Below are 17,696 nucleotides of genomic sequence, written 5' to 3'. Positions count from 1 at the left end.
CAAGGTTTACGTTTTTTTTAAAACTCGTTTCATTCATAAGAGGATATGATGGGGTTACAATATCTACATTCTGGAGTTGTTTTGGATGGCACCACCATCAACCACAATGGTGGCACCGGTGGTATAGTTACCAGCGCGGGAGGCAAGATAAATGCAAGTGCCTGTCAAAGTGTGTGTGTGTCAGCCAACCAGACCAAAAAAAAAAAAAAAAAAATAAAATAAAAATAAAAATACTGCCGAATATATATTTCTACAATTCGATCTTTTTACCTGCAATGTCTTCGGGAGAACCGACTCTGCCTACGGGAACGCGCTCAACAATTGCGTCTCCATGCTTGCGAAGAGTCTCAGCCATCATCTTGGATGGGAAGGAGCCAGGGGCGATGGCATTAACGGTGATACGCTCACGGCCAAGTCGGCCGGCAAGGTGACGGCTCAAATGATGGATAGCAGCCTTGGAAGCAGAATAAGCATAGGTCTCGAATCCAGGAACCTAAGACATGTAAAGATTTGTTAGATCAGGTATGCCTTACGGCCACCCAGCATAAGTAAATAATTACAGTGACGCCGTTGATGGAACCAATGTTGATGATACGAGACGGGTTCTCAGAAGAAGCCTTGGCGCGCAACAAGGGCAAGCATCTGTGTGCAAAATAGTTCTTATTATTAGCACTAAATTGCCCTTCTGCATATATGTTTTGAAAAACTTACGCTTGGGTCAATGTAAAAACGCGGTTCACGTTGAGGTTCATGACCTTTTGGAAAGCAGCTTCGGGGTAATCATCCAAAGGAGCACCCCAGGTTGCACCAGCATTATTGACCAGGACGTCAAGGTCTGGTGAAAGCAAGGAAAAACATCAGTGTCTGCAGAAGTGATAAAAATACTTTGTGCAATTGAAAAAGACGTACGAGACTCGCGCTTGGATAATTCAGCAACAAGCTTCTTAACATCATCCAGCTTTTGTAAATCCGCTGGCAGAGCAATGCAGGATCCGGGGCCGAGCTTGTTCAATTTGGCGGCAACCTTATATGCACCTAATCAATTTGCCACGTGTATACACCCAAGTCATTTGTTTGTTTTCTTTTTACCTCATCGCAGGCCTTTGCGGAGCGGCTGCTGATATACACCTTAGCACCAGCTTGAACGAAACCCTAACACAAAGTCAGTAACTTGCAATCTGAATGATTCCAAGAGAATGATTCACTCACTGTCGCAATCATTTCACCGATACCGCGGGAACCGCCTGTGACAAGGACAACCTTATCCTTGACGCTGAACAATGCTTCAATATCCATTATCGTTAGTGGCGAGGAAATAGAAAAAAGAAAGGGGAATGCGGGGAAGTGTCTAAATGCCCCAATAACAATTCCCGCAACTTTGTAAAGCAGCCGTTTTCAATTGCGCTGACTAACTGTTAAAGCGCCTGAGCTCCCACCGACACAACTCGAGTTACTCTTCACCAGTATCAAATAACCACTACATATTCACTATACATTTACTATATACGTGCTCCCGAGTTGTCTGCACAGTGAGTTCCTGTGAAGAAAGGCATCGTTTCGAGATAAATCGTCAGAGCTAGCTGCATAAAACTACCTAGAAACCGTTGTCGATCATCCTATATCAACCTGCAAGTTCAAAATTTATAAATTGATGTCAGGGACTCAACAATATACTGCCCTGATTCGATATAGAATTAGGTGCAATCAATAATTATTATGCAATAGCAGCAGATCTGCACAAATTGTTGGATCTACAAGTGCTATAAATGTCAAAGTCCGAGACGACCAAATCGACCGCCAGATTATTGATTGGGAATGATGATCACTGACATTGCAAAATTTGCGCTACAAACTTGTTTAAACTACGTAGATGTAAAATGGATGGCAGCAGATATATTTGATCCTTGCGACCTGACGTTAACTAATTGCATGATTCTGATCCATTTTTCAAAACTATTTAAATACGTAGTGATGATGCAAGTAGGACCCTGCTACAAATATTGATGAATATGATACTGTACATTGACTACGAAAGCCTGCATATTAATTACATTTTTAAATGATAGAGTCTGCGCGTGGTTCCTGCATTTTTAGCGTGATGAGCCAGTTGTCCCCGTTGTTCATAACATTCTTGTCAAAGTCATGCCAACGTGACCCGTGCGCGTCTGCTGTTGCGCACACGTGCTCCAAAGCACGGGCATTCCGGACTTGAAGACAGCAGCAAATTGGCGGTCGTCGTCGGGGCAATGAACCTCTGCTGCACAGTGTTGCACACATTGCTGCTGCTGCTGCTGTCTCCTCTTTTCCTCCTCCTCCTTAGCATATATCTTTATTCCTCTCCTTCTTTCCCTTCCAACCCAGTAGTTGCAATATGGTGGTGCAAAAGACAGAACCTGAGCAGGCAGAGCTCATTGCACAGCTACGCAAAGAACTTGGCGACAAGCATTCCGGCTTGGACGATGAGGTAAACCAAGCGACGTAAATCGCTCACACAGCCGGTCTGACCTGTTTCTTGTTGGAACTCTACTACTGCTAGTATCTCAGGCAATTTTTGATAGCCCGCAGTTGGAATGTCGTAAGTATATATTATTTTATATCAATTTGGTGTGTATATGGACTTACCAATCTTGTATAGACAGCTGCAAAAGAACAGTTGGAAAGCACGTTGGACTGGCGGAAAGAGAACAAGATCGACCTGTATCCCGTAGCAACCAATGACAACAAATTGCCACTTCTGTATCCAGTTCGCGGGTTTTCATCGATATCGGACGGCAATGTCACCGGAGGACCCGGCGTCGCAGAGTCTGTCTTGAGGATATACCGATGGATGGGAGGCAGCTGCTTGCACAAGACAGATGTTGATGGATGCCCTGTTTATATTGAACGACTGGTATTAGATGAATATATATATATACAACTGAGATGATGACTTTGCTAACAATTTGGTCTTAGGGTTATCACTGTGCCAAGGAACTCGCAAAGAATACTACGAGTGAGGAAATTGCACAGTATCACATTGGATGCAACGAGTTCTTGCACCGCGTCGTCATGGCAGATTGCACAAAGAAGGCCAACAAGGTCATTAACAGAGAAACTGTCATTTTCGACTGCACAGGCATGGGATGGCATCGTAAGTTTTCAAGATCACGGTTTTGTCGTTTACTCTGTGCTCAATATTGACGTACTTATGTAGAGTTCCATATGCCAGCCATCTATTTCATTCGCGCGATATCTGACATTGACCAAAAGTATTATCCAGAGACACTGAATAAGCTTTACTTGGTCAATGCTCCGTCTGCGTTCGTTATGGTCTGGAAGATCGTCAAAGGATGGTTGGATCCTGGTGTACGTGAAAAAGGAAAAAGGTGCTCTTTCTAAATCTAATCCTTATACAAAATTTCAGACTATAGAAAAGATTCAGATCCTCGGCAAAGACTACAAGGATGTACTTTTGAAGCAAATTCCTGCTGAGAACCTGCCGACTTTCTTGGGCGGTGAGTGTACATGCTCACACATGCCAGGAGGTTGTGTGCCTTCACAGGGTACGTGGACAGGATGATGAGTTGCAGATATAACTTTATACCGACGACGAACTTGTCTTTTTTTTATAGTTCTGAAAAGCATCCCTGTCATCGAAGCCAAGGAACACAATGAAAAGTCGCGTTTTGCATACAATGAGGATATTATGCAGAAAGCAGAATCGGATCCTCTTTTGCGGACTGGGCCATCTCACAACAATAACAATACATTAACAAATGGACAATCATGAACTGTTTAGTTCCAGCACGTTTCGTTAGTTTATCTCCTCCTCCATCTTAACTCTGATCCCTTCACCCCCACCCCTTGCTCTCTTTCCTTCTTTTAAGCTAGACAATATAGAGTTTCATTCAAGCATTTGCATCAATTTCAGATTATATCACTACTACTGTTACTAGTGCTACTACTAAGGGCAGTTGGTGTTCTATGTGTGTAATTAAGGAGATCGCGGTTGCGAGCCTCCTCGAGGGGACTGGTGCAACCACATGGAATCGTCCGATTTCTGGCGCTTAATATTTGCATGCTGTTGCTGCTGGTGCTGCTGCTGGTCGTAAGGGTGGGGTCCAAGATCAATAGTGGTCAATTCATGCTGTTCGCCGTTACCGTCGTTGTTGTTGTTGTTGCTGTTGTTGTTTGGGAGGGCAGACTCTTTCAAGGATGGCATCGGATAATCCTCCCGTTTTTGCTGCTGCTGGTTAGGAGACAACGGGGCTACGAGCGTTGCAGTCGAGTGCGCAGCGGACGTTGTTGCGTAGTTGGAATGGTTCGTGTTGAGCATTGGCACGACCACAGACCCGCCCGATTTTGAGTAGTGCATAAAGTCAGAAGTCTGCGAGTTTTGAGCCATCAAAATGGGCGAAGCAGCGTACGCATCGAACTGCTGCTTTCCAGTAGACAAGAACTCTTGAGATGCGGGTGGCATCATTGTGTTGGGCGTTGTTGAGGATGCCTGGGGCTTCGGATGGAAAATGAGGATAACAACGAACCACACAATGACAGATGTGACATTGACTGCATTGGAACATCATTGAGTAAATATGTGTGAAATCGGATGTCACTTTTTTTTACTTACTGTTACAGATCAGAAAATCGGCCGAGAATTTGTGTGCATTTAGAGACTTTCTTCCGGTCAAACCGTCTGCGCTGAGGATAATAAACGAAAGCGAGTCAATGAGGAGCACCAGAGATAAGATCAGATTGAGCTCTTGGAAGTAGCGGATCTTCTGAGTGATGGACCGAGCGTTGCTCGAGTCGCGCGACGTGCTAAGTAGCTTTTGGAACCGAAAGTGCGAAATCACACCCAGAATTGACACGATAAGCAGCTCTGGCATAAAACAAGTTGTTATTATCATCAAAGCTAAATTCTTCCCTTTGCTCTAACCACCTCCCTACTCACCACATCCATATACCAGTTCTGGCATGATTTCCTTGTAAGTAATACTATAGACGGGGCGTGAAAAGTTGTACTGCAATACAGGGAAGATAATGACACTCAAGAACGTCCTGGATTTAAATAATTAGCCCCAAAAGCATAGTTTTCAATATGGAAACTAAAGTAAATGTACTTGCCATACGATGTAGAATAAGAACTCCTTGCTACTCATGAAACTAGCCTTAGCGACAGAGTTCGCAAGGTAATTCCAGAAACACTGCAAAAGTAACAATGTGCCGCTGATAACAAACGGTTAGTACATGTGGAAAAAAAGAAAAGGCAAGGAATTCATAAAAGACATTTACGTTTGTAAGGAAAAACCGATGCAGAGACTGTAATCTACACATAAAGTTAGAAGCAGTTAAAAGATGATAGAACAACAACAAACTCATACCTGTTGGAATGACGAGCTCCTGGTCCGCCTTTGTCCACATTGTCTCTGGCTTGGTAAAGACCTTTCCAAAGATGGATGCGAATCCTTCCTCGTATTTTATTTTGCACGATACAATATCTAAATTGATATCGGATCAGCGATATTGTAAATGCTTGATGGCACGACAGAGAACTTACCGTAATATAGTTGAAACGGTAGCATAAAGAATATTAGTAACGTGACAATACTTTTGAGCTCGCCCTGTCGAAACCGGGACAAGCGAAGACATTGGAATTTATCAAGCGTCCAGACTCGATAAAGGTACCACGCATACAGGTAGCCAAATGAAATGACTCGTTCTAGCATACGCGTTATCTAATGTTTCTACTACTCAACCATCATCTACTCAAGAAGACTCACGTAAAAAGCTGTAATCACTAAGGTGGGTCATGGTACTATGTTAAACAAAAAAGAATTACGGAGGAAAAGAAAAAAAGAGAGCAAAAGAAAAAAAGAGATACTACATTGACAGCAATGCGGAAGGATTTACTTGTCATGTTTGTCAGGAGAATCGAGAATGTGCGCAGGATTAGATAGGAGAAAAACAAAAGGGAAACAGCACCAGGCATCAAGCAAGACATAGTGGAAGCGCGCAAAGCAGAGGCCGCTGCCGTGAGAGATACAGAAATTAAGGAGCAATGTAAGGCGCGAGACAGAAAGCACTGTTGGAGCTACTAAAGGAGTGCATAGCGACAAGTGAGTCCACGGAGTATACTGGGAGATGAACTAGGACGGGGTCGCTCAAAGCCGAAGGAGCTATGTGTGTGTGGCTCTTTTTGCTGCTGCTGCTGCCCTTTATCCTTTTCCTTAACTTTCAAGAGCTATTACTACTTTCACACCTCCGGGATTGAGGGCAAGTATGTAGGTATACATTCCTAAGCAAACCAACGCATATCTAAAAGGAACTTTCATTCCCTAGGTTTTCCCGCGCATGCCTTCTAGTAGTGACATGCATAGGCATTGTAGATCCAATTAAGATAGCCAGGCAGCAGCTCAGGTACCAATACGTTCTAAGAAAAACGAAAACTCCCTTGCTCCAAGAAGAAAAAAATATCCCTGTGTACGATATCTACGTGACAACATCAAGATGCTGGTCGAGGGAGAAAGACAGACACAGAGAGAGAACGAGGACGAGACATTGACCCCCGTTTGTTACAGGACAAACATATGCCATTTTTATACATTGGTCTCAATGCTTCAAGGTAGGATGATGAATTATTACAAAGTAAAACGTGAACACGTGTGTGTGTATGTGTATCAAGAAAACGGTCATCTAGTTGTAGCCCTTGAGCGCCATCGAGCTAGCCACCAACGGCAACGCAGTCTCTACACTTTTGCCTTGTTCACCGAGCGAGTAGTACTAGAGCAGAATACAACGTTAAGAACTCGCTTTGGCTGTCGTGAAAGCAACTTACTTTGGCAAGGAGTTTGAGATCCAGAGTCTCTGACAGTTGGCTTAACGACACCAAGTCTCCTTTTATATTTTCTCGCATGTAGTTTTCCACCTGCGTGCAAGGTAAACATACAAAGTGCGTCAGTTACATTATCCTCTATGCGCGCCACGGGTCAGAACTTGCCTCGGACGCATCGCCTCCAACTTTGACAACAAGAATATTCTGTGATTCATCAGAGATACCGAATCGGCGCAAGGCTTGCGCAATCTATGGAATACACACACACATGTCAACCCAAAAAAAATACTCGTCGCTCAACCTTCTGTTTTCCACGACTTGCATTGGTAGCTGGTGAAAAGTCGATAACAATCTCGGAATTAATATTGTGGCTCTTTAGTCGATTGTGCTGCTCGTCGTGCACGGCGCGTATTACTGCAAGCAAGACGTGGAACGTGTCGATAACCTGTTATTATCCCGGTTGTGAGCAACAGACATAGAAAAGGTCCCAGTTTTCTGTATTACCACCGAAGCTTCGACAAGCGCGCAGGACAAGGTTGAATCTTGCGCGATGAGACGTTTGCGAAGATCCGCTGCGTTGGTAACATTACGGAAAAGAGCAATATGGACTTGGCCGCGATCAGGGTATAACTCCAAAGTGTGGGACTCCATCGCTTGTTGCTGCTGCTATTGTTATTAGAAAAAAAAAGTTAAGAGGAGGAGGAGGAGGAAAGAAAATGCCGTCGTTGTTGCAGCTACCGTTTCAAGTTTATCTTTTAATGTCCAACAATCTACTCAGCGTCAAAGAAAACCAAGTGCTTGCTTCACAGCGCGAGATCGATTGGCTAGAGCGACAGATCGACCGTTTGCAGACGGCCCTGGAATCATCACCACTTGCCGAACCACCGTCAACGTCGGGCGATGATGCCCAAGAGATACGCGACCAGATCCAGGCACGCAAGGAAGCGATTGATGACATGCGAACACAGCTAGAAGTTACGACACAGTTCAACCTGTCAAAAGAAAGCATGCTGCGTGTGATTGACTCGTCGTTCCATACCCTCAAAAGTTTATACCCTGAAGAGAGCGATCACGATACAATGGAAAGGCATCGGCGTATCCGCGAACAGATCGAGGTCAGAGACGATATCGTCGTATCCATCATGCAATTGTTACGGTCGTTGCGCAAGACCAAGAATCATCTGGCACAGGTGCAAACCAAAGTCATAGGTAATTTCGTTGGAAAATAACAGAAGAGAGACAGAAGGTTGATATATACGGTGCCAAAAGAACATCACCAGGAGAATCGGCAATTGATGAAAGCAATCGAAGAGGCAAAGCAGCAAGCATTGGACGAGTTAACAGATGCAGATATTACGGATACGACGACGCAGGGAAGTCAAGGAGGAACAGAAAGGTACTCGGCGAACGTGCAATCATAATAATTCCTCGATATATGCTAACTCGGTTTGCGGAAAGGATCCACGAATTGCAAGATCGTTTTGAGATAGCGCGCAATGTTCTTATAGTGAGTTAAAAGGATGAGAAGCTTGCATATAGTGAATCAATTATAACAATTCGATTGTAGGGTCTTATACTGGAAAGTAACATTAACTGGATAGAAAGCGAGTGGCTAGAAGTAATGCTGCGTGCTGGAGACGAAATGGACCAGTAGCTGATTCATGAAGATGATAATTGTAAATATATCTATTTGCGTGTGTATGTAAAATGTAAATTTGTAGAAAAAATAAATCAAGAACGTTATAAAATAAGAGTAACTATGCAGGGGGTAGAAACGCAGCAAACAGGACTATGCCGACAAGACCATAGAGGATGTAGTAAGATAGCACGACGTCAGCCAGTATCCTGTGGCGATTACTTTTTCCGCTGGAGCCTTCCACAAGGATCTGTGCAGTGTACCAGTAGAGTGGCGGCACCGACGTGAAGAACCGGATGATCACTTGCACGTGCATGCTAGTGACGACATAGACGAGCAGAAATGCCCACAGGTAAATGAAAGCTGCTATCCGGTCGCTGGTGTATCCGTCCGCTCTCTCGTGTACTCTGCTTTTCACTTTTCCCAGCGACAAGAATCGATACCAGTCGTACTTGGCATACTTGTAAATACCGCCCACGCTCAGCGCAATAATGGGTGATGCAAGGAGAAAGTTTGGGATCTGTTTCAGCTCATAGTACGCAAATAGCCCGTTGCCCCTATTATTATGCAACATCGGTTAAATGCAACCTTTTTTTTCTCGGTTTGGCTTTCGTTGCAAACTTGCCAGTACTCTTTTTGCACAAAGCTGTAGAGTAAAGGTACGGTGTTGGTGCACCAAGGCCGGTCCATGGATGCTGTGCAGAATGTTTGATACCCATAGTACTGGAATATCGCAAAACCGGACATGGTAAAGCAGATGTAAATGACCGTCTTTAGCAGATTCTGCAATGCATTCTTGTTAGTTTCTCTGCATAGTGACAGTATCTACATGACCTTACCGTTAAGCTTGCTGCAGTCTGTCCCGTCAGCAAATTGTAGATAAAAAAGCCTGCGTAAACGATGGCGTTGGATCGGACAGCAGACGCTACGCCCCAGATCAGCGAAGCGGTCAAGTGATATCCACTTACAAACCACAGCATGCCGTAAAACGTGAGCGCTGCGAACGGGGACTCTGTGTAGATCGAGGACATGAACATCGAGGGTGGCGACAAGCAAAACATGAAAGCCGACAGAAAAGCGAGTTTGCGACGGCGTGGAAATAGCGATAAAGATAACCTTTTTGATTTTGTCGTCTTGGTATCATCATCATCGTCTCTCTCCGCTTTTTGATCTAGCCAGGATACACTTACTTGTAGAGAGCGCCGGCTGCAAGGACAAACGATACGTTGGTTATAGTGACACCTGCTAGTATAATGGTGTATGTCTTGCCCAACAAAGATTGGATTGGATACAATGCTGTACAATATTTTTTATTATGAGCTTAATTTTGTTCTTTGGAAAACATTCATATACCAGTATTTGCAAAGAAACGCGCTGCAAGAGGAAGCAGCGGAAAGAACGCATGTTCCTGCTCGTAGATGTAGCCTTCCTCAGCAATATGCACGAAATACAACGCGTCCCAGCGTAGAAAGACAGTCAGGCACCGTTGCAGCACCGACTGATCTGCCTGCTGCGCGAGTAGCATGATCTCGCCAGAGGAATCATAGCTGCCGGTCCACAGGTAAGAGATGACGGCGATCGAGATGGTGAGCAGCCGCGACGCCGTTGCTAGCACGTAGACTGTGCGTACAGAGTTGTTCATTAAGCGGAGTCGACGAACAAGGAAAAGGAGCGGACAAAGAGAGAGCAACAATGCTTACATGTTTGTTGTTGTTGTGGTGGTGGCAAGTTATATGCAGGTTTATCACCTAAATGCCAATCTGTACGCAGGAGCGCATTGTTCTAAAATTTGGATCAGTTGTTGAAAGCAAGCATCTATGGACTGGAAGGGTACGAAGGCAGGTAGGAAGACAGGCAGGCAGATATCTTTCCGTAGCAGCTTATTCTACTGGATAGAAGAATGCCAGTAAAAAGATGATGAAGAAATAAAAGTAGAAGAAGGGAAAGGATAAACAGTAGGACGGAAGGAAGGAAGGAAGGAAGTATGAAAACAATTCTGTGAATGCATTACATGTGGTGGTGGGTGATGTAAGGGCAGCAGCAAGCACCCACCCCTTTAGGGCCCATTTTGATTGTCGCACTGAGCTTGCTCTCGTGCGCTTTTCCTTCCACCTACCCTTTATCTGTGTCAACAACAATAACACACAAGGCAGACACACCAACACTCCACTGCCCCAAGCTGCCCCCGATGCTCACAGCAGCCTTGTCATCTCCAGTAGTACCGCGGCCACTTCGGACGTCCGCAACGACGACCGATGAAACCTTTCGCAGCTCCACCGCGAGTAATGATAGCAACGCAGCAGCCAGAGTCGCTTCATCGTCCACAGACAGCCCTGACGAGCCTCCACCGCATATTCGGATTGTACCACACCTTGAATCGTCTCGATCACTCGTATTCAATGTGATCGAGCGCGAAGTACGGGAAGGCACGACACTAAAGATTGGCCGCTTCACTGATCGGTTCTTGTCCAGCAACCGTATCACCTTTCGAAGCAAAGTAGTTAGCCGCGGCCATGCAGAAATATGGACTGAGGGCGGAAAGGTATGCATGTCGTACACACACTAGCTATAGCTAGGGGAGGACAAGGAGTGGGGTGAGGGGTGGGGGAGAGAGAAGTGTTTTGCAAACGAGAAATAGCGCGCGGGAGAGGGGTTGATGATGAAAAGGAATGCTATCTCTTTCTCTTTCTCTTCCAAACGATACTCCCACGTCGCGCGGGCGCGCGCGCTTGCGCTTGCTGTTTCATCCCTTTCCTTGTACCTAGAAATAGCTCACATATATATATATATATATATATATGATGACAGTTTTACATACGAGATACCCGTTCGTCTTCTGGCACATTTCTGAACCATGTCCGGCTGAGCCCACCCAACCAAGAATCCCGACCTTTCCAACTCAACGATGGAGACATTGTGCAGTTAGGCGTCGATTATCAAGGTGGCACTGAAGGTAACCAATCTTTACACTCTTACATGAGCCTCTTTATTAATGAAACAAAAAACGGTTTGCAGAAATCTACAGAGCAGTCAAGATGCGTATAGAGTTGAATCGAAGCTGGCAAAACCAGCCGAGCACTTTCAGGTACGTATATGGTCCCGCACATTTCCTAAAAAGGCTTTTACAAACACGGTGTTGTAGCCTCAACACGTTTCAATCTCTCCGTAATCTGACGACCCCGCCAAACAATGTCAGCGTCTTGGATGCAGTAATGGGAGGAGGAGGAGCAGATTCCACCGATACAGCGGCGGTTGCGAGGGTAGCAGCAGCAGCGGCGGCGGCGGCTGGCAATTCTGATGATATCAATATTGAGGATTGCTGCATCTGTCTATATGCTATTGCACCTTTTCAAGCATTGTTTGTTGCACCGTGCTCGCACACGTTCCATTTCAAATGCTGCCGTCCACTTTTACAGAACTATCCTGGGTTCCAATGCCCCATTTGCCGGAATTATGCAGACCTTGATGCGAGTGTCGCCATCGAAGCAAGCGAGGTAAAAAAAAAGGAAAACAAAGCTATATACAAACGACCTTTTGTCAAACTTACTAAATACGGCAACTTAGGTCCTAGAGATGCTGAGCAAAAAGAGGAAAAACGGGGCGGATGCCGATACCAGCGGTGCTGATGGTGGCGTCGACGAGGACGAGAGAGATCAAGCGGTGGTAAAAGACGATGATGGAGGATCATCTGATGTCCCTCGTAAGTAAACTATACATTTACCACTGGTCCAATGTAATTGACTAAATATACTTGCGCATACGCAGTAGCGATCGGTGCCGAGGCTTCATCGTCGTTTTCTTGAGAGATCATTCGTCGCGTGTGCGTACTACTCCTTTCCGCGCATAACTATACCTTTCCCTCCCACTCTCTCTTTCTCTCTCTCCCTCCTCCCAAGTCGCTATTCCGAATCTCGCAATATGTCTTTTTTTTCTTCCACACATATACACACAACTCTCTCTCTCTCTCTCTTTCTTTCTCTCTCTTTTTCTACAACATACATGCTAAACCTTTTGTCGCTAACTTCCTTTTTCTTTCTTTTTTCTTCCTTTTTTTTCCTCACATTATTTTTTTCTTTCTTTCTTTCGAAATTTTTGTCACTGTGTCGCATACACTAAAGAAAACGAAACCGCAGGAAAAAACAAAATTTTCTTCTCTGTATGCATAGGAATGGATACAAGGGATGTTTCTTTAAATTCACTTGATTGGGGGCGGGCGGATCAAGTTGCTATTTGCATTATTTCAATTTGATCCATGCGTCGCGGACATACAATGTCACTTCTCCTTTGCGCTGGCTGGGGTCCGTGCGCTGTAATAAAAGATCTGCTTCAAGTGATGCCTATGCAAGCGGGCTGAACCGAAGGGGTGACCCAGGGGTGTGTGAACTTGTCAGTACAAGAGAGTGAGCCAAGAACTCAAATAGTATATATAAAAATAGCTCTCTTTCTCTCTCTCTCTCTGTGCGTGTTCGGATAATTATTCCTGCATGCTTTTTTCTTCACAACGACGCTCCTGCTGCGACTGCGATTGTCACCGTGATAGAACAAACGAGCACTATTTCTACATTGCAAAGTGGGCTTCTCGCCTGCGCCATCTAACTACTCGGCACCCACACAGACAACAACAACGACGACGACGACGCTCTGCTGCTGCTGCTATCGAACAAGATCAATGGGGCAAGCTGGAGCACTTACTGAAATTTGCCAAAGAAGAAGTAAATAAATTTAGATGCAAATGACCGATATCCTGATAACTTATTGGGCAAAAAAAGCTTGACTGTGCAAATGAATCATTTGGATCTGTATACTACGACAACGACGTGGTCGCAGCCCGGGAGGCTGTGCAGGAATACATTGAGCAGTACGAGCACGTTGCGAAACACGTAGATGAATCGAAACTGGATGACCGGTTCCGCCTGGCTGTCTCCAGCCTGCAACGAGAGTTCCAGTCTCTGCCACAGCAAAATGTAAAGATGTAATTTGGAAATACTGAGCAAAGGTGCCAACATTGTACATATATAAGCAGAAATAGAATTACGAATAAAGCCAAGTCAGTTAGTATTTGTACGTAGCATCCAAGCGGCGTCTGAGGTGCTCGCCAGCGGTCAGGATTTCCTGGTTGCCAGCTTCGTTTGAAGGAGCAGGAATAAGTTTGCTAGGAATAGGCGAGAGGAGCACCGAGTCCTGCGGATGCACAAAGAACGGAATCGAGTAGCGGTCGAGGTGATTGTGTGCGGGCAAAAACGTGACTCGGTGCAAGGTGGACTTGAACAATCCATTGGTCCAAAACTCCATTTGGTCGCCGACGTTGACGAGGATAGAGTTCTCAATAAGTGGCGCCGAGATCCATTCGGTGCGGCTCGCTTGCACTTCAAGGCCAGGAACATCCTTTTGGAACAGCAACGTGATGCTTCCATAGTCGCTGTGCGCACCTGCACGCACAGACTCCTTGTACGTCGACTCGCCTCCGCGTGGGTACTTTAAGAACCGCAGGATCTGGCCGTTCTCGGTATCGTACGCGTGTCTCTCTGTAAACCACTTTGAGCCGCCTTGCTCGTCCGGAATCTAGCAGAGGTATTTACATCTATCAATTGCTGTAATGATAGGAGAAAACTACTGGATAGTTACCTCGAGTGCAACCGCAAACGCTTCGAGCACTCGCATCGCTGTCGCGTGGCACGCCTAAATAAATCAATCTGAGATTTCTCCTCTCCCAGTTTCCCGGGCATCCGGATTTAGCCTCTTCCTCCTCCGCCTACCCTGGAAAATCCTTCGACAAAGTCCTTGTGTTCCTCAAAGATAGGCGGTAACGGCGCAAACGACTTGCCATGCACAAAATTGCGAAAATTGAATCCTCTAAATAAATCAGTCCAGTTAACTCTTGGTGGTGGTTAATTGGCAAGTAACTTTTGTCAACATACTCCTTGTGATCGCCTTGACGTTGATGCTCAGGGTCAAGTCTATTTTCCGTAAGTGAGTTACGCCCTGGCAATCATTTTTTGTTACGCGGCATTACGTTTCGCTGTACAGTTCCGAGTATCCATGGTTGTTCGTCTGGATCAAGTATTTTCGCTTTTCTTCGGAAGGCTGGTCAAAGAATTCTTTCGCCAACTGGAAGGCGCGATCGATCTGATCCTGCTTAACACCATGGTTCACAATGTAAAAGAACCCAATAGACTTGCAGGCCTCGAGAACCTGCTGAGCAACTTGCTTTGGATTCTCGTTAAAGTTTCCAAAGTCAATGACAGGAATTTCATGCACCATGGTTGTTGTGTAAAGGGTCTGGAGCGATAAGGCCCCGCTTTTTCTTCTCTCCAAATTTGAAAGATCAATGCGAGGTGTGACAAAGTGAACTCAGCCGATAACCCATTCTCGTCTTCTGTCCCAGATAAGTCGTAGTAGTAGTAGTAATATGATGGTATATCACTCAAACCTGACACCCATGTATTTCTTATCTCTATCGATTACGATAAGTGATCCTGCAACGATTATAGTACCTGTACATGTCTTCTCTCAATTTCCCTATATCGGCTATAATCCCTCATCTTTTTCTCTGGTTAGCTTCATTAGCAGCTTGCGCACCCACCTTAAAAAGTACTAGGTAAAACAATATCTAAATTATCCACAGTCTTGGCGCCGCATGTCACTCATGTTATGGATTAGAAGAATGTTAATAAAATATAGACGATTTATAAAGTGTAAAAACATATCTGCTGGTTTTTGAAGGTAGTAAAAAATGTCATTAAAACAAGGTATTAATCAATAGTACGGGTAACGCAATTGCAACGAGGCCGAAGATATGGAGAGGAGCAAGTCCAGCGGCGGCGTTGTAGTGGAGCATGATGGGGCGGGAGCGCAGGCGGATATCCTGCAAATACGTTGTATCAGCGACTGCAGTGACAGTCAAGTAAAAGATCTCGACAGGCGTCACATCGCTCGAGTTGTTGGGATTCGTATACGTGAGACCGCCGGGCACGTTCCATGTGTAGCTCGAGTTGTAGGTAAAATCCAGCTGGACTCCGGTCGAGTTGCCGCTGGGCACCTCTCGATTCGTCGTGATGTTCTGGATAAGCTGCGTAGCAGATGCATCGTTCCAGATCGCAATATCCACAGTGTAGTTGCCTGTGCCGACGTTCTGGTACTGGAAATCGATCTCGACATGGTCTCCTGGAGTTACCGTGCCGTTGTAGGGAGGGTTGCTGATGTCGGGCCCGACTTGTGCTCCTACGCGCTGCAGCAGTGTCGAGAAGAATAAAAGCAAGTAGTAAAATCCAACAACGCTCCTATTTTGGCGCATCGGCGTTTAAATGATTTGATGAGGGAAAAGGAATGTATTGAAGCAAAGACAGAAGAAGAAGCAGCGAGAGGATATGGCGTGAGAGAAAAAGAAGGGAAAAGAAAAGAAAAAGAGAAGGAGGGAGGAGATGAGTACAACGGCGTATTATGTGCGTGCGTGCGTGCTTGTGGAGGTACTACACATCTTTTTTTAAAGATGTTTAATTGACGTTCGCGGGGCATTGTCGCACAGACAAAGATTTTCAAGAAGTTCGTATTCCATTTCTGGGTGGCCAGACCCCGTTGCCAAGATACATTGACACATGAAGTACCCAGAGGATTGTTGTCATCCTGCAAACTCCCATTTTATTTTATCTTATTCAATGGAATTCGCTAATCTTTGATTTGCCCTTGTCGTTAAAGATACCCCAGTGGGACTCAACCGCAAACGCGCCTTCGCCCTTCCAGTCCGAGTCCTGGTACTCGAAAAAGTAGTACTTGAGGTTGCTCTTTTCAAGGCTCTCGACGACGGTTGCCAGGTCAGAGACACCGGGCTGAGCGTCGCCGTTGTCGTCACCAGCGGTGGGCCAGCCAAACTCGCCAATGATAATATCTTTGCCGCCAGCCTTCTTCTTGAATGCATCGTACTGCTGCTGGAGGTTCTCGACAGCGTCGGAGGCAGGTACAGGCGCAAAGAACGGATGGATGTTAACGACCACAATGTCGGAAGCATCAATCAAGGAGGATTCGTAGGTGTTGGGTGTTTCGACGGTGCCAACCTTGAAACCCTTCAACTTGGACTTGACCTCATTGATCTTGTTTGCAACGTCGCTGGCCGACATGCCGTTGAACACAGCCTCGTTTCCGACGGTGACACCGTAAATGTATTCCTTGTTGGCCTTTTTAACATTCGATACAAGAGTGCTGATTTCCTCCTCGTCGCCGGAAGAACCATCGAGCCAGGCGGCAGCCATGACGGTCATGCCACCACCTTGCTTCTCGATAGCGCTCAAGATGTTGGGGAGTTGGTCGCATTCTTGAGAATACGTGCGGATGTTCAGAATACCGTTTTGCTTCATGCGGCCGACAGCTTCTGCGACTTGGTCAGCGCTCTGGCACGATCCATCAGGGTTCTTTGCAGTGTAACTAATTGCAAATGATCGATGCTGGTCAGATAAGAAGCAGTGATGATGATCTCATTTGCAATCCCAACAACTCACGTGATGCCCCAGAGCGATCCACTGCTACGCTTAGCGACAGGAAGTGCGTGCACAAGATTGTTGACAATAAGGAGTGTGATGGTCAAAAGGAGTGTAAAGTGCATGGTGCAAAGTCAGTCAGTCAGTCAGTCAAGCTGAACCAGCAGCAAAGATGAATGAAAAGTAAAAAAGGTAAATCAAGGCTCTTCTTTCTTTTAAGGTTGCCCGGGTTATTGTTGTGTCGTCTTTTTGTCTCAGCAACAAAGGCCCGCAGATGAGCTAACTACTTATTAGGTTGCCTCGTGGCAATATCGGATGCCCCTTGATCTTCATCACCGCAAAGTACGGTCGTCTATTCGCAGTGTCTCACTCGCGTTAATGGATCTCAGACACAACCATAGATTTTTGCGTGCCTGGATTTGTTCCAGACCGCCCCAAGTCTACAGATTAGGCCAGCGGCGACTGATCGTCATCGTCATCGTCATCGTCGTTAATAATAATTTCTTTACATTCTTATTGCTTTTACATTGTCAATGCTGCTAGACCTTGCGTAGACCGTCGTGCTACCACTCATGTGGTCAGTGCGCACTGTTAATATTGTTACTAGCAATGGCCACTTGTCCTCCTTCTTTTTGATGCATCACTGCTTTAGTAACTCTGTTCTGGTTTTCACAACTTTAGGTCGAGAGACCGTCTTTTTTTAGTCTACTTTGGTGAGTAGCTAACATGTCTCAGTTAGTCTCTTAGTTTTTTTGGTGGCTTCGACAGATCCGGT

General features: G+C 45.5%; 12 protein-coding genes across 12 annotated transcripts; 4 read left to right on the top strand and 8 right to left on the bottom strand.

Annotated features, from left to right (window-relative positions):
- Positions 1-63: 63 nt before the first annotated feature.
- On the bottom strand, positions 64-1,296 carry VTP01DRAFT_2813 (uncharacterized protein; the record flags this gene model as incomplete). Its single annotated transcript, XM_069381316.1, has 7 exons — positions 64-161; positions 271-493; positions 561-642; positions 712-835; positions 910-1,024; positions 1,090-1,152; positions 1,210-1,296. The coding sequence occupies 7 exons, from the start codon at positions 1,294-1,296 to the stop codon at positions 64-66; spliced, it is 792 nt and encodes a 263-aa protein (XP_069237020.1).
- A 1,075-nt stretch (positions 1,297-2,371) lies between these two features.
- Positions 2,372-3,769, top strand: VTP01DRAFT_2812 (uncharacterized protein; the record flags this gene model as incomplete). The annotated part of the gene is made up of 7 exons (XM_069381315.1): positions 2,372-2,464; positions 2,537-2,575; positions 2,636-2,890; positions 2,953-3,130; positions 3,194-3,345; positions 3,404-3,542; positions 3,612-3,769. 7 exons carry the CDS (start codon positions 2,372-2,374, stop codon positions 3,767-3,769), a joined length of 1,014 nt encoding a protein of 337 aa, XP_069237019.1.
- Positions 3,770-3,973: 204 nt separating this feature from the next.
- Positions 3,974-5,793, bottom strand: VTP01DRAFT_2811 (uncharacterized protein; the record flags this gene model as incomplete). Its single annotated transcript, XM_069381314.1, has 8 exons — positions 3,974-4,548; positions 4,610-4,861; positions 4,934-5,040; positions 5,107-5,208; positions 5,275-5,308; positions 5,364-5,480; positions 5,540-5,701; positions 5,763-5,793. 8 exons carry the CDS (start codon positions 5,791-5,793, stop codon positions 3,974-3,976), a joined length of 1,380 nt encoding a protein of 459 aa, XP_069237018.1.
- Positions 5,794-6,675: 882 nt separating this feature from the next.
- VTP01DRAFT_2810 (uncharacterized protein) lies at positions 6,676-7,465 on the bottom strand (the record flags this gene model as incomplete). Its single annotated transcript, XM_069381313.1, has 5 exons — positions 6,676-6,762; positions 6,818-6,907; positions 6,980-7,063; positions 7,137-7,259; positions 7,319-7,465. The coding sequence occupies 5 exons, from the start codon at positions 7,463-7,465 to the stop codon at positions 6,676-6,678; spliced, it is 531 nt and encodes a 176-aa protein (XP_069237017.1).
- A 107-nt stretch (positions 7,466-7,572) lies between these two features.
- Positions 7,573-8,468, top strand: VTP01DRAFT_2809 (uncharacterized protein; the record flags this gene model as incomplete). Its single annotated transcript, XM_069381311.1, has 4 exons — positions 7,573-8,023; positions 8,084-8,210; positions 8,273-8,321; positions 8,382-8,468. 4 exons carry the CDS (start codon positions 7,573-7,575, stop codon positions 8,466-8,468), a joined length of 714 nt encoding a protein of 237 aa, XP_069237016.1.
- Positions 8,469-8,571: 103 nt separating this feature from the next.
- On the bottom strand, positions 8,572-10,092 carry VTP01DRAFT_2808 (uncharacterized protein; the record flags this gene model as incomplete). Its single annotated transcript, XM_069381310.1, has 5 exons — positions 8,572-9,007; positions 9,076-9,233; positions 9,290-9,566; positions 9,641-9,746; positions 9,804-10,092. 5 exons carry the CDS (start codon positions 10,090-10,092, stop codon positions 8,572-8,574), a joined length of 1,266 nt encoding a protein of 421 aa, XP_069237015.1.
- Positions 10,093-10,638: 546 nt separating this feature from the next.
- Positions 10,639-12,253, top strand: VTP01DRAFT_2807 (uncharacterized protein; the record flags this gene model as incomplete). The annotated part of the gene is made up of 6 exons (XM_069381309.1): positions 10,639-10,992; positions 11,259-11,403; positions 11,466-11,535; positions 11,593-11,944; positions 12,015-12,150; positions 12,216-12,253. The coding sequence occupies 6 exons, from the start codon at positions 10,639-10,641 to the stop codon at positions 12,251-12,253; spliced, it is 1,095 nt and encodes a 364-aa protein (XP_069237014.1).
- Positions 12,254-12,257: 4 nt separating this feature from the next.
- Positions 12,258-12,559, bottom strand: VTP01DRAFT_2806 (uncharacterized protein; the record flags this gene model as incomplete). The annotated part of the gene is made up of 2 exons (XM_069381308.1): positions 12,258-12,372; positions 12,450-12,559. The coding sequence occupies 2 exons, from the start codon at positions 12,557-12,559 to the stop codon at positions 12,258-12,260; spliced, it is 225 nt and encodes a 74-aa protein (XP_069237013.1).
- Positions 12,560-12,934: 375 nt separating this feature from the next.
- On the top strand, positions 12,935-13,426 carry VTP01DRAFT_2805 (uncharacterized protein; the record flags this gene model as incomplete). Its single annotated transcript, XM_069381307.1, has 2 exons — positions 12,935-13,162; positions 13,220-13,426. 2 exons carry the CDS (start codon positions 12,935-12,937, stop codon positions 13,424-13,426), a joined length of 435 nt encoding a protein of 144 aa, XP_069237012.1.
- Positions 13,427-13,502: 76 nt separating this feature from the next.
- Positions 13,503-14,711, bottom strand: VTP01DRAFT_2804 (uncharacterized protein; the record flags this gene model as incomplete). The annotated part of the gene is made up of 5 exons (XM_069381306.1): positions 13,503-14,012; positions 14,076-14,129; positions 14,207-14,303; positions 14,369-14,407; positions 14,464-14,711. 5 exons carry the CDS (start codon positions 14,709-14,711, stop codon positions 13,503-13,505), a joined length of 948 nt encoding a protein of 315 aa, XP_069237011.1.
- A 478-nt stretch (positions 14,712-15,189) lies between these two features.
- Positions 15,190-15,744, bottom strand: VTP01DRAFT_2803 (uncharacterized protein; the record flags this gene model as incomplete). The annotated part of the gene is made up of 1 exon (XM_069381305.1): positions 15,190-15,744. The coding sequence occupies one exon, from the start codon at positions 15,742-15,744 to the stop codon at positions 15,190-15,192; it is 555 nt and encodes a 184-aa protein (XP_069237010.1).
- A 358-nt stretch (positions 15,745-16,102) lies between these two features.
- Positions 16,103-17,046, bottom strand: VTP01DRAFT_2802 (uncharacterized protein; the record flags this gene model as incomplete). Its single annotated transcript, XM_069381304.1, has 2 exons — positions 16,103-16,868; positions 16,943-17,046. The coding sequence occupies 2 exons, from the start codon at positions 17,044-17,046 to the stop codon at positions 16,103-16,105; spliced, it is 870 nt and encodes a 289-aa protein (XP_069237009.1).
- Between the last annotated feature and the right edge of the window lie 650 nt (positions 17,047-17,696).

The sequence above is a fragment of the Rhizomucor pusillus genome (assembly GCF_041956525.1).
Source record: "Rhizomucor pusillus strain CBS 183.67 unplaced genomic scaffold VTP01scaffold_14, whole genome shotgun sequence".
Lineage (NCBI taxonomy): Eukaryota > Fungi > Mucoromycota > Mucoromycetes > Mucorales > Lichtheimiaceae > Rhizomucor > Rhizomucor pusillus.
This window is presented reverse-complemented; position numbering and strand designations above follow the sequence as displayed.